Source organism: Fukomys damarensis, unplaced genomic scaffold (assembly GCF_012274545.1).
Source record: "Fukomys damarensis isolate Sample0158 unplaced genomic scaffold, DMR_v1.0_HiC HiC_scaffold_13, whole genome shotgun sequence".
NCBI classification, from domain to species: domain Eukaryota; kingdom Metazoa; phylum Chordata; class Mammalia; order Rodentia; family Bathyergidae; genus Fukomys; species Fukomys damarensis.
In genome coordinates, this window is record NW_022900925.1 from 39568645 (window position 1) to 39582712 (window position 14068).

The 14068-nt window shown below is 55.8% G+C and overlaps 1 protein-coding gene across 1 annotated transcript in view; it reads right to left on the bottom strand.

Moving 5' to 3' along the window:
• Positions 1 to 14068, bottom strand: part of Arhgap27 (Rho GTPase activating protein 27) — a 22166-nt gene that overhangs the window by 7372 nt on the left and 726 nt on the right. Inside the window, exons 2-9 of the mRNA XM_033763148.1 lie at positions 13613 to 13703; positions 13396 to 13556; positions 13167 to 13283; positions 2513 to 2658; positions 2029 to 2083; positions 542 to 695; positions 287 to 362; positions 87 to 124 (exon numbers count right to left, since the gene is read on the bottom strand). Coding sequence (XP_033619039.1) covers positions 87 to 124; positions 287 to 362; positions 542 to 695; positions 2029 to 2083; positions 2513 to 2658; positions 13167 to 13283; positions 13396 to 13556; positions 13613 to 13703 — 838 coding nt within the window. The remainder of the gene's footprint in view (positions 1 to 86; positions 125 to 286; positions 363 to 541; positions 696 to 2028; positions 2084 to 2512; positions 2659 to 13166; positions 13284 to 13395; positions 13557 to 13612; positions 13704 to 14068) is intronic.

Here is a 14068-nt window from a genome sequence, read left to right on the forward strand (position 1 = left end):
TACACGGGCTCAGCGGACGCGTCCACCTGCAGACAGCGACAGGGACAGGGACAGCTCGCAGGGTCCCGGGCCGCCGCCCACCTCACCGGTCTGCCTCGCCTTCTAGGGTCAGCGCCCGCTCCGCCTAGGCCAGGAATGCGGTGGACGAAGAGAAGGGGGAGGCGGAGGCGGAGGAGGAAATGTTCCTCGAAGTGCGCGGTGGGTGGGCGGGCCCCGCTGACTGTCCATTCACGACAGCGTGAGGACGTCTTCAAGAGCGTGGGCGGCCCTCTGGTCCCCACTGCACCCAAGGCCCCGAGAGCTCAGCCCACGGAGCCCTGGTGTCCGAACCCTTCCGGATGCGGCCTGCCTGCACTTTCCAGCTGTCGGCATCCACAGCCAGAGGGAGAGTGAAGGTGGAGGAGGGCAGTGCCTCTGCCCCGGAGGGAGCCGTGGCTGGGGTCCCCTGTCAGTCTGCACCCCACAAGGAGTTCTGATTCACAGGAGGGCAGAGTCCAGTCCCCACCGTGTTCCTCACTTCCTGCCACTCCCTGCTCCCTACCCCTCGCTGTGAACTTGGGGGAGGGCGTGGGCCTGGCCCAGGGCCCGCTCCGCCCTTCGCACCTGCCTGGCTCCTCTTCCTCCCTCAGGACTCAGCTCGGGCTGGTCTTCCCCCGTGTCCGCCCCACGAAGCCCACTGCCCTCGGCACGGATAACTGCGTGATCAGACCCCAACGGGAACGACACGGGGCCATCAAAACAGTTTCCTCCGAACACACAATGCCAAACACAAAAGCAGAGTTCAGAAGGGTAGATCAGTGGCGGTCCGATTCTGTGCGCTTAGAAATCATCCAAAATGCTAACAGGTGAGGTGGCCAGGGTGCTACAGGGGTTCTATTTGGTCTTGGTTTTTGCTGGGATTGAACTCAGGAGCCACATACCAGGCAAGTGCTCTTTTACTGAGCTGCAGCCCCAGCCAAGGGTTTGATTTTTTTCTTTAAACTTTTTGTAGCCTCTAAATTTTGTACAATAAAACTTTAAAATTTCTTAAGTTCCTCTGTGGACTGTGACACTTTCTAGGGGGAAGCATGTTTTGCTCAAGGTGGCTCTTCCTGGGCCCTCAGCAGGCACCTAAAGTCATTCATCCAAGGCTGGCCGCTCTGCTCCTTGCCAGGCAACATAGCAGAACATGAATGGACACATTCCCTTCCTACCGTGCCCACCCTTGAGCGCACGTGTGTGTAAGTGGCCGTGAGGGCGGTGTGTCCATCACTGCCTGGTAGGGAGGGAGATGCTGCCAGAGGAGAAGAGGTTGCAGATTTAGACAGAGAGGGGCCTCCCGAAGCTGCAGAGGACGGGGTCTACCAGTGCCCACCTGTCCCTTTCAGCCCTCGGCACACTCTGCCCACTTCTTCCCTGCCACCCAGAACCTCATGTGTCACGGGTATCCCCAGCACACCAGGCCCCACCCCAGCCTCCAACAGAGGCTCCTCCTACCTCCCCCAGCTGTCCCCTCATTGCTTGGCCCTTCCAAGTCCTGCTCCATGCTGGCTTTAGCTCAGAGGCCTCTCTCAGGGAGGTTTAACCTGTGGGCCAAACTGAAGACTGTTAGGACCTGTGCCATTCTGCCCTGGTGGTCAGTTCATGGATCAGACTTCTGCCCATCTGCCCAGCTCAAAGGCAGGAGTCTCCAGAGAAAGATGAAGCGCATGACAGACCTGGCCCAAACTCTGCTGTAAAACAAAGTCAGTCCCATGTCTAAGGAGCAACACACAAACCCAGATACTGCAGGAGAGAGCTCTGAGTGGGGACCTCTGAGCCACAGAACCCAGGAGACCCCTGGGAGGACAGATGGGGGCTGGGGAGAGGACCATGAAAAGCTGCCTACACCTCCTACCCGCCAGCTGGACTTAGGGGCCTGGCTCGTCCAAGGAGCCACAGGGTGGGGTGGGGAAACGGGGACTTTGTGAGGCAGGCCACTGGGTTAGGCTGTGTGGCCACCAGGAGCCTCAGGCTGGTGGGGCCAATGAGGACCGCACACAGGCATACCCGTAGGTACAGAGGCGGTTTGGAGGGAGTCGCTCAGGACCCCAAAGTGACACAGCTGTCGAAGGGCAGACAGGGGCGCAGGACCATATGGAATGGGGTCAGGGCAGAGCCCCCAAGGGAAGCACTCCATGGCCCAGACATGGAGGAACAAAAACCTCACTGGAGTCCAGAAGCAGGGTGCATGCTCTTCCTACAGAGGTGCCATGGCAGAGGTGTCCCTGCCCCAGAGACCCACGCACACCCCAGCCCAGGACTGACTGGGCAGGGGGAGAGGGACCCTGGCTGTGCAGCTCTGCAGCCCTTCTCTTCCTCACAACTGTGCTCCTCTGGTCCCCAACCCTGCTGGCCGGAGCTGCAGACCTCGGCATCCTGGTCACCCACTCAGACAGCAGGGCCTCTGAGCAGGAAAGAGGTGGAAAAGCCCAGCCTGCCAGCACCTCACAGTATCCCTCGGGCCCCTCGCACCCCCCAAGCCTCCCCCTACCTGAACCCGCAGGGCCCGGCTCTGCTTCCTGGTCAGTTTGGCAATCACGTCCACCATCCTGTCCCCTCTGAGCTGCTGGGACCAGGCCCTGGGAAAGCGCTGGGGGTGGAGCCAAGGGGCACAACCCCAGGGCTGGCACAGGGCAACTGGGAAAGAAGAAGTTGCCTGAGATGGCGGAGGTCGAGACTGCAGCATTTCCTGTCGGGGCTGCGGAAGTGCTGTGGACTGAGACGGTGGCAGTGGCAGCCTGAGCAGGGCCGGTGGGGGCCGGGTCAGGCTGCTTTTGTGCCTCCCCACCCCAGCTGCTGCGAGAGGTCCCAGGCCGAGGCCCAGGCCCAGATAAGCAGGAGCAGCCTGCACCCTGAGGGTGGCCCCCAGTCCCAGGGTGGGGGTGGGGGCCGCCCAGACAGGACAGACAGAAGGGGCTGGGCCTGGCTGGCCTGGGGCACAAGCAGGACCACGAGGGGCTGTTGCCTCCTGAGGCCCAGGGAGGATGGACAAGAAGAGGAAGCTTGTGGGGAGGCACATTTCCAAAGAGGAAGGGGTCTGAACAGATGTGTCAGGGTGCACCACCGCCTACCCGCCCACCTTCTGATTGGTCTGTGTCCTGTACACTCGATCACCAGAACACAGCTGCACCCCACGTCCACAGCCACACCCTGCCCTCCGTGAAAGCAGCAGAGGGTGGGCGCCGGCACCTCCCTCTGCCTCGTGTGCCCCTCCAAGCCCTGGGAACTGTCCTCTCTCCCTCTCCCACAGTGCTTCTTCCTCATGCCCAAGGGCCACCTGATTCCTCCTCCTTCCTGGCTCCTGCAGACTCAGGATAAAAACACAGTAAAGCCAGGCAAACTTTGGGCGGGGGGTTCATGGGGAGCTCCGGCACAGTGTGCAGCCTCTGCTGTCTGTGGTCCAGCCCAGACCCCACCTCCCCATCGGAAGCCTGGACCCCAGGGAAGGCCCAGGGTGCAGCCCTGGAGGACAGTGACCCGGGAAGCTCTGCTCCCCTCCCCCAGCCAGGGAGGTGGCAACCACAGTGGACGCTGTTCCCTCCGGCACAGCTTCACACCTCCGCGGACATGGGAGGGGCGTGGAGCACAGCCACAGCAGCCCCCACCCAAGCGGCCCCTCCATCCTCATCCGTCTTGCAAATCCTCAGGAGGGACTGGGTAGGAGCAGATGAAGTCAGAAGTCCTGCTCTCCACGTGAGAGACAAGAGAGGCCCAGGAACTGGCTTGGGGACCAGGCCTCCTTTACACACCCACCAAGGTTGCTTTGTGCCACCCAGGAAGGTGGAAAGACAAGGGCTCAATGGTGTCCCTTCTCCACTTGTGCACGCATGCGGACTGGGTCCCGTTTATACCCACCCCACCAGTGCAGGGCCACCTGGCAACTGCTGTGCCCTTGGGTGAATGCCGTACAGCCCAGGGGAGATGTGCCTGCAGAATCTTGTGATGGGACGTAACGGTTCTGAAGCTTTGATGAAAGGCAAACAGAAGGAACAGGAGACCACAGAGGGGCCTTGGGGAGACCGTGCCTCAGGCTCTCACTGGGTAATGCTGACCCTCCAGACCTCAGTCCTGTAGCTGTGTGGCCTGCTGCTGAGTTCCCACGCACTAGACATGGGAGAAAGCAGGACACACTTCTGCTTTTCTGACCTCAGGGTTTGATTGGGCCTGGCCTGGCCCTGGGTGACCCTTTGGCTTCCTTCGTGGTCTGATTCTGGGACTGGCAAGTCTGGGGTGTGGCCCTGGCACTCACACTGCCTGTGTGGAAGGAGAGTTGGCCAGGGCGCAACAGATCCCATGTCGAGGAACCACCAGGCCAGCAAGGCTGGGACTTAGGGGAAGTGCGGTCAGGGGTGGGCACCTTCTGTCCCCCAGTGTATCCACCCCTGCACCTACCATTCTCCCTCCCCAGGGCAGGGCCCATGGCCCCCTGGCCATACCCGTCTCCCCACCTGACTGGAGAGGCCTCACCTCCTTCCTGATCACCTCTGTCCCCAGGCATTTTCAGGGACTCAAGTTCTCTCCATCTGCCTTCTGCCCCCTGCCCTCCAGCGCCCCTTTCTCCGCGCCCTCCCGTCCCTTCCCCGTGGGCCAATCAAGCCTGTTTCCTCGTCTTCCTCAGACATCTGGGCCAGCTCCACCCTGACTCTCTAGCGCCCCAGACCCTGCTGCCCCAGGAGTGGGCAGCAGGCTGAGCTGACAGCCCAGCTTCACATCCAGACCCCTGGGTGTCGTCTGCGCCCACCTGGAGGCTGCTGCCCTGCAGCACGTTGGTGTCTCTCCTGACCCTGACAGAGGCGACGTCCCTGAGCGGTTGAGCCTGATGACCAGTTCCCAAGGACTGCGGTGCTAGGGGCGGAGGAACACAGCCCACCCGAAGAGGAAGGGGTGGGACTGTTCAGGAGAGATGGCAGCAGCAGCACAGAGCAGCCAGGGGCCTCTGTCTGCACGGTGGGCTGAGCTTCAGGACAGCGGGGAAGTCTGACTTGGCCTAGTCCTTCCTGCACTGGACTCAGGCTGCATCAGGTGGTGACTGTGAAGAACACTTCTTGAGATGCCAGCTGAGGTTCAGGGGTAACAGATGCTTATAATTCCTCAGCTCAATAAACTGTTGCATCTATGTAGCCAACTGCTCTTTTTTTAGTACCTGGGATCAACTCAGGATCTTGTGTTTGCGAGGCAGGGCAGTGGCACCACTGAGTTAAATCCCCACAAACTGCTCATTTTTAAAGGTAATCTTTTACTTTTCTGTATGCTTGAAAATTTTCTTTTTTTTTTTCTGGTACCAGGGATTGAACCCAGGACCTTGTGATTTTGAGGAAGGCACAGTGCCACTGAGCTAAATTCCTGGCCCAATAAAAAAAAATTTTTAAAGAGAGGGTCCTGGGGGTGCAGCTCAGTTGCACTGACCTTGTGATTTTGAGGAAGGCACAGTGCCACTGAGCTAAATTCCTGGCCCAATAAAAAAAAAATTTTTAAAGAGAGGGTCCTGGGGGTGCAGCTCAGTTGCAGAGCTCATGCCTAGTGCACAGAGCCCTGAGATCCAACCCAGCTCTGAGAAAAGTAATAATAAAAATAAAAGCCTCTCTGAAACACTGTTTACCGGTCTTCACCCCGGTTGCTGTGGAAGCAGACTCCTTTCTCTTCCTCAGGTGCAGCCCAGGGCTGGCATCCTGGGGAGGAGGTGACTCACACATGTGTCTTCTTCCCCAAAGCAGGCAGGGCCCCCAGGAGAAAGTAGGGTGGTCCTGCGTGAGACCCCATGCCCAGGAGCCCTGGGAAGCCAAGAAATGAGTGAGGCACAGCCTGCCGAGGCAGAGCAGGGAGCTCTCAGGGGCAGAGGCCACACCCTCGTCCATCCGTCCTTGTCCAGAGTAAGACCTGGCCGGAAGTCACCACCCTGGGGGACCGGCCCTGATTTTTGCCTCAGATTGCTTAGCAGCTGGACAGCTGACCATGGGGTACCGTGGTAGAGGTGGGTCTACACCTCATTCTGTTATCCACTCTGTGGATGAACCCTCTGGGCTACAGATTTAAATGTTCAAAAACGAAACCAGGAAAAACTGGCTTTCTACATGCCGAAAACTAAAATGAGACCCATATCTTTCACCATGCACTAAACTAAAATCAAAATGGATCAAAGATCTAAATATTAAAACAAAAACACTAAATCTGCTGAAAGATAGAATAGGTAGAACTTTTTTTTGGTACTGGGGTTCGAACTTAGGACCTTGCATTTGAGAGGCAGGCAGTGGAGCACAGAACTAAATCCCTGGCCCTAATCGGTAGAACTCTTGAAGACACTGGTGTAGGCAAAGATTTCATGAACAAAACCCTGATCGCACGGGAAATATCACAGTCAACAACTGGGATTGCAGCTTATTAAAAAGCTGTTGCACAGCAAAAGAAACCTCTAACAAAGTGAAGAGACAACAGAGTGGGAAAAAACTTTTTTTGCCAGCTGTTCCTCAGACAAAGGACTACTACTTAGAATATATAAAGAATTTAAAAAAATCAGACCTCTCGAATTTATAGACCCAATCCCAAAATGGGCATCTGAAATGAATAGACACTTCTCAGATGGAGCAGAAATGGCAAATACATATATGAAAAAATACTCAACATCACTGGTAATTTCAGAGATCCAAATCAAAACAATGCTGAGATTCTATCTCGCTCCAGAATGAATGCTGCTATCAAGAAATCCACCAATAAGAAATGCTGGTGGGGCTGTGGGGAAGAGGGAACCCTTCTCCACTGTTGGTGGGAGTGCAGACTGGTGCAGCCACTCTGGAAATCAGTGGAATTAGAATCAATGGAACCAGAGGCTCCATTGGACCCAGCTACTCACTCACCTTCTTGGTATCTTCCCGAGAGAATTAAAAGCATCTTACCACAGAGATATATGCACGCCATGTTTATAGCAGCACAGTGTGTAATAGTTAAATCTTGGAAACAGCCCAGAGGGCCATCAATGGATAAGTGGATAAAGAAGATGTGGAGTTTTTTTTTTTTTATACAATAGAATACTGCTCTGCCACAGAGAAGGATAAGTCTGAGACATTTCTAGCTACATGGATGTACCTTGAGACCATACTTTTAAGTGAGAAAGATTGGACACACAGGCTTAAATACCAATGAGGTGTGCATTACAGTGGCTAGCTTGATGTAAAAAATAAAAACAAAACAAAAAACTGTAACCCATTACCAGTTGGGATTTATGTGTTTATTCACAGCACTGGGGGCTGAACCTGGGGCTTTCACACTGAGCTACATCTCCTGCCTCATATTTATTTTAAGACAGGATCTTGCTAAGTTGCCCAGGCTCGGCTCAAACTTGCGATTCTCCTGCCTCAGCCTCCCAGAACGCTGGGATTGCAGGTGTGCCACCACGCCCAGCACATTACCAGTTAAAAAAAAAAAAAGTCATGACTATTAGCAGATAGATCGGCTAGTCATGCAATTACAACTTGAACAACTACTACAACAACAACAAAAAGCAACGGCTTTTTAAAGGAGATTCAAGTGAAGCAAAAAGTTCTAAAAAAAGAGACTTCTGCGGACTTGAAATACATATTGTACTAATCAAAGAAAACCATTTTCTCTTGAGATTCAAATGTGTGGTCTGGAAGGTGAAGCAGAAGAAATACGTCAAACACAGGATGAAAGCAGATGGCGATGGAAATAAAGGGGGAAGACAGAACCCTGGAGGACCTGGGCATGATGTGGCCACGCACCCCACAGAGAACATGAGAGGGCGACAGCCGCGCAACAGGAAGATCTTCTCGAGTGTCACGGCTGTGCTTAGACGTCCCCCAAAGCCACACCTGTCACAGGCGGGCTTTTCAGAGTGGCTGGACCTAGAGTGTGTGATGCTGGGATTAGGGGCCTGCGATTCCTACATCAGTCCACCGAGGGGTTTGGCACCACCCTACCTAAGCCAGGGGCAGGAAGAAGCTGCTGCTGTCGCTCGTGCTGGTCACTCGCTTGCTTTGCCCCCTTCTGCCCGCCATGAACTGCTCGTCCTCTGTGACGCCCCTCTGCCGTGCTGCCCCGCCTTGGAGCCATCCGACTACGGACTGAAAGCTCTGTGCACTGCGAGCCAAGTAATCCTTCTTCCCTTTTAACTTTGGGTGTCGGATATTTTGTCTCCTCAACAAGAAAAGTAACCAAGACACCGAATGTACGGACCGGCAGGTTCTGTGAGTTGCAGAGGGGTGTGTGGAGGAGAACCGATCCGAGAACCCACCTGGGGTGGGCTAACGTGCGTTTGGTGAGACAGAAGCCACTGATGAAGGAAGCACAGAGCAAGACAGGGAATCAATAGCAACCCAAGTGAAGGGGAAAGGCACGGGCCGACCGATACATGGAAATAGCAGAAGCACATTCAGGACACTGCTGCGCAGTGAAATGTAGCCAAACTGTCTCTTTTAATCCTTTCGTGCCTAGTGTTTCATTTTTGGAATGCCCATAACAGTGGAAGATAATACAATTTTTTCTTTTCAAATTCTGGTTCCTTTAGTTTTTCTAGATAACATATATGAATTTCATGCTAAATTAAAAAAATGGCAATCTTCAGCATAAATGGGCAAAGGGACAAAGACCTTGGGTTTACAAGTACTGCACGTAAACTGTATCTTACTGTACATGTACACAGAACAAATAAAAATACACTTTCTAGGTAGGGTGCACAGTTGCGCATCTCTGAAATCCCAGCTATTTGGGAGGCTGAGGCAGGAGGGTCACAAGTTAGAGGTCAGCCTGGGCAATTTAGTGAGACTCTGTCTCAAAATAAAAAATAAAAAGGGCGGGAATGTTACTCAGTAGTAGAATGCAAGCCTAGCATGCCTGAGGCCGAGTTCATCCCCCAGCACTGGGGCGTGGCATAGGAGGGGACAGCTTTTTTAAAAAAATGATTATGGCTGGGAATGGTGGCACATACTTGTAAACGCAGCACTATGGGAGACTGAGGGAGGGGAATCCCAAGTTCAAACCCAGCCTGGGCAATTTAGTGACTTAGCAAGACCTTGTCTCAAAAATAATAAAGGGCCAGGGATGTAGCTCAGTATGAAGGCCAAATTCTTTCCCCAGTAGCAGCAAAAGAAAAAAGTGACTATGGCTGAAAATAAAAGACCCCAAAAGATACCAGACCATTTTGAAATTGAAACACTGGCACAGGAAACAGAGGGTGGCCAGCTTGTGATAAGAGAGCAGCTGGAATCTCTGTGCTCCCAACACCGTTGCACTTAAATGTAGAAAGCAAAAGTGATGAAAAGCACAAGGAGTTCATAGATAAAATCTGAGTGGAAACTTAAAAAAAACCTCTATCTATCAGAAACAAAGATGATGCCTGGCAAGTGAGAGGTCCTGAGTTGAATCCCTGGTACCACCCCCCCCAAAAAAAAGAAAGAAAAAGAAAAAGAAACAAGAATGAAAAGTGATATGAAAGTTTGAATTAATATAATCAACAAATTCAATCCATGTGAAAACTTACATTCCTTAAATAGAGAATTCACAATGTTTTATGTCTATGAAAAGCTTAGAAAAATCATTTCCTTGGCTCCAAAGAAATCTATATTTTTAAATGGAGATTTTACAAATCTAGAAAAAATGAATACTTTCCTAATAAAACACAAAATGATCAAAATTGACTAATAGAAAACTTGAATAGACTAATTATCATCGATGAGGAAAAAGCTTATCACTGAAAACCTGGATCTGGAGGGGCCCTGGGAGGTCCCCGTCCTCCCCCAGGGAGTGGCTCTCAGACTCCCTTGCCCAGATCTGGGAGGGGACAGTGAGCTGCCGCACCAGCCTGGGCCTGACTGGGCTTTGCTGACCAGTTGCTCCTGGACAGTGAGCTGCCCGAGGCCAGGGCTCTCCCAGTGTGTGCTCCGCACCTGCTGTACCCTGACCACACGAATATGCAAGGGAAACAGCAGGGTGCTCTGCAGGCGTAGGGTGCCGGTCTGTGACCCCAGAACTCAGCAGGCCCTGGAAGGAGGGTCTGAAGTGGGACAGTCTGAGCCTAGCCTGTGCTACACAGCAAGGCCGGCTTTAAAAGACAGAAAAAGAAAAGGAAAAGGAAAGGGAAGGTGGAGGAAGGAAAAGGGAGGGAAAGGGAAAGGGGAAGGGAAAGAGAAAAAGAAAGGAAAAAGAATGCAAAAGCAGGAGGACACTCAGTGGTCAGCACACCACGGAGGACAGAACACAGGAAGAAACCCAGATGCTAGCAGTACAGAGACAGGAGCTTTCCTGTTAGCCAATGTTCAGGGTTCACAGTGAGGTTCAGCCCAGGTGCAGCTGACACCTTCACCCACACATTCAAACAGGCCAAGGCCTGTGACCGGGAGGAAGTGGCTGGCCGTTTCCAGCTTGTGGTCACCAGTCAGACATGTCTGTGTCCCAGCAAAAATACAACATGCAGAGGAAGCTGTGTTACTCACTGACTACATCAGATGTCTTGACTGTAATGATACACTTTTATCTGTGCCCCAGGACAATGCCTCTTCTCCTGGTAGCCAGGCCAGCCTGTCCACGGGGCTGGGGTGGATGCACCTTGGGGTGGCGCCCTTGGCCCTCTGCTTCCCAGGACAACACAGGGACCCAGATCTGCTCTCTGGCCAAGGACAGGATGCAGGGTGGGTACCCACAGGAGCCAGGGCTGAGCTGGTCAGGGGCTTTGAACCTCGCCTGTGCTATAGAGCAGCTCCCCAACCCTACCCAGCACCAGACCCAACTCGGTTTGGGAACAGAGCTTCCCACATCTAAGCAAGACCTCTGATGCCTCTGGACCCCAGGGCCTCATACTCCCCTCAACCACAGTCCCCTTGTTCACCACCCCAGTCCCAGCCCCAAATCTCCCCAACACCCTGGTGTGGATCCTGACTCATTCTGCACCCTGGGGCCTGCACCCCAGGGCCCAGCACTGACCATCAACATCCATCTCAGGAAGGGCAGAGACAATCCAGCAGGAGGATGGGGAGATGCCTCGGGCTGACAGGGCCAGAGACCCAGGTGAAGAAGGATCCTGCTCCAGGGCTTCCTTGGCCTGGCGGGGGATAGTGGCCAGAGCCCTAAGTGCCCAGGAATGCGGGTCCAAGAACCTGCTCTCTCACAAGCCAGGTCCTGGGGCTGTGTGAGTCACTGGAGAAAAGGTCAGACCAGGCATGAAGAAGGCAGCTAAGTATAGGCTAAGTCACCTGCGAGGGCTGTTGGAGGAGGGACAGGAACTCCCTGACCCTCACCCTGGCTTCAGTTCCCTGCTCTTACCAAACTCCTTGGCCAACCAGGAGAGGACATGGGTGGGTCTGTCCTGAGCTCCGTCCAGGAAGTGTCTACGGAAGGCCGGGTTGTTAGGTTGGGGGAGGGGAGAGTTCACTCAGTTCCTGGCAGCAGAAAGGGAGGAGCAAGGTCCCTGGCTGCTTCTAGGACAGGCCTCACTCAGGTGTGGCTCCTCGTGGGCTGTTTGCAGAAGGAGTGGCAGGGCAGCCGTGACTCCATCGGGCCAGCTGACCAATGCCTGGCAGCAGGGTGGGCTCCACGCCAGATCTGCTGCCTAAGGCCCGGGGCCAAGGCCCAGGGTGGGGATGGAGGCCGCACCTCGAGGTCCCTGGCTGGCCCTGGGCACCCTGCCCTCTTCCATCTCTGGGGCCCCTCCTGGGACGTCCGGCCCTCCCTCCGGTGGTGGCACCCCAGCTGCCGTGGAGGGTGCGGCCAGACACGCCCCCTCCCCCAGTGTGCACTGTTTCTGCCCAGGGGAGCAGGAGGCTGGGATGGCCTGGTGGCCAGGGTGGGGTGGGGAGTGCAGACTCATGGACCCTCTCTGGACTCATCTGCGCTCAGGGCAGATAAGGCATCTGTGTCTGCTAGAGCTGTTGGGCTGCTGCCCCTGGGGACTGTCCCAACAAGCTCTGTGTCGCCTAGAAGGAAGGCCACCGGAGAGGTGCACCCCCAGCCTGGAACGAGCCTGCGTGGCAGAGGCTCCGCTCTGGGGCCTGCAGTGCATCCCCTTCACGTGTCTGGGTCTCACCTCTCAACCTGTCCCCAGCCCCTCACCCACGCCCTCTCCGGGGACCCACTCCTCACCCACCTGTGCCCCGGCCCCAACCCCACTCCTGCCCACTGCTTTGCACAGCCCGGGCTCCCGGCCAACTCTGCCTTCCCCGCTCTCTCCATCCACCTCCCACGTCCTCAGCCTGCTGGCCTCTGGTGGCTACTTCGGATAAATACACTGTGGCCGTCATCTTCCCTGACCTTCCTGTCACCCTTCCCTCTGGACGCTTCTCCTTGGCTTCCTGCTCTTCCCTGTTCCCTGACTGTTTCTTCTGTTCCCCTTTCCCTTCCTCTGCCCATCTCTCCTCCATCCTACTCCCAGGCTGTGCCCCTGAAGACCCTCCCATCTCCACACCCCACTGGCAGGCCATTTTTGTTGCCACAGCCACAGGGGTCTTTTCCATGTCCCGGTCCCTTCTCTGAGAAAAGCCTCCCAGTGCTGACCAAGGCCCGCGAGGAGCAGCCAGGAGGACACCACCCACCCCGCTCTGCCGGCACCTATGCCATCCCTGCTGGGGTGTTCACACTTCTCCTCCACTCAGGCTCACGACCTAGCCCTTCCGAGAGTCACCAGACCCCACAGCTGTGGCTGTGCAGATCTGCAAGTTCACCTGGTGCTAGGCAGGCGGTCAGCACCACTTAAGGATTCCTCCTGCACAGTGCTATGTTGGAGGAGACAGAAAGGCTCAACTCTCAGGAAATGCTGCTCAGACAGGGAAAGACTGGATGGACTTTCCTTCTGGAAGATAGCCAGCTGCCACCTTAGCAGTTTGTTGGGAACAGGGTGTCAGGGAGAGCAACAGCTGGCCTTGAGGGAGGTGTCATGGGAGCCGGTTCTGTTATCCTCATGCTGGGAGGAGCTCAGAGTTACACAGCACGTCAAGGCCACAGTGCAGCCAGGCAGCAGCACCTCTGCCACACACCCAGGTCTTTCCGAGGTCTCAGCCCCTCCCTGTGTAAGAACACATCTCCTGTGATGCACCAAACCACTGCAGGAGGAAAGAGGGCAAGGGGCCCTGGGCAGTGACACCTTGGGGGGCGACTTCTCAGAAGGTGGGGAGACCTGGAAGTCTGGACTGCTGGCCCCAGCTCACGGGCTCGGGGCGCCCCTGCTCGCTCTTCCTTGACACACACTCTCAGGTTCAGAGTGCAAAGCCGCATCCCAACTCCAGGAGTGTTCCTGGTGAGGCAGTGGACACACTCCACGATCACTAAGCGTCGGAACGCGGAGAGGCCAGTGAGAGCCCGGGAACAGGGCTGCCAGGACGCAGCGCGGGCACCCAGCCTCCTATCCTAGGTCGCCAGCTGCCAGGTGACCCTGACACAGGTGCGCAGGCCCCTTGCGCGCCCGTCGGGTGCTGTTTTCGCTCTGGCCACGAGAGGGCGCGTGGCTGGGCCCTGTGGAACCCGAGCCAGCCTGAACCGTGCGTCTCTTGTGCACCATGAGGACACTCAGCCCTGGGCTGTCAGGGACTCTGCAGCAGCTGGCAGGGCATCCAGCAGGGTTCAGTTCTAGTTCCCGTTGGTGCAAAGCCCGAACTCTGCAGGGCGACGAGGCCGGTAGGCCTGGGGCTGGGCACCCGCGTCAGTGCGATGGAAGTCCCGGGGATCTCCACCGCCCCTCCTCCAGGCTAAAGGGCAAGCCGAACCCGGGGACAGGAAGCGAGTCGCTGATGGGTCCCTAGCAGGGCGGACGTGACAGCGGTGACTGTGGCTCCGGGCACCTTTCTTTCGGCCCCCGCTAGGGTCGAGACAGCGGGCCAGCAGAGGACTCCGGGGAGGCAGGGTGTCTTAAAAACGCGCGGTTTTCGATTTCTTAGATCCACATACCCGGACTCTGCGGGGCCCTAGCCAGCTTTGTGTCTCTTTTAGAATCAACCCGCCGCGAGCTTAGTTAGTGAGGAAACAAGGTCGGAAGGCACCAGAGGGAAGCGGCCCTCGTCTCTCGAGCCGCCCTCGCTCCTACCGCTTCGCCACGGGCGGAGCGCGCGCTCCG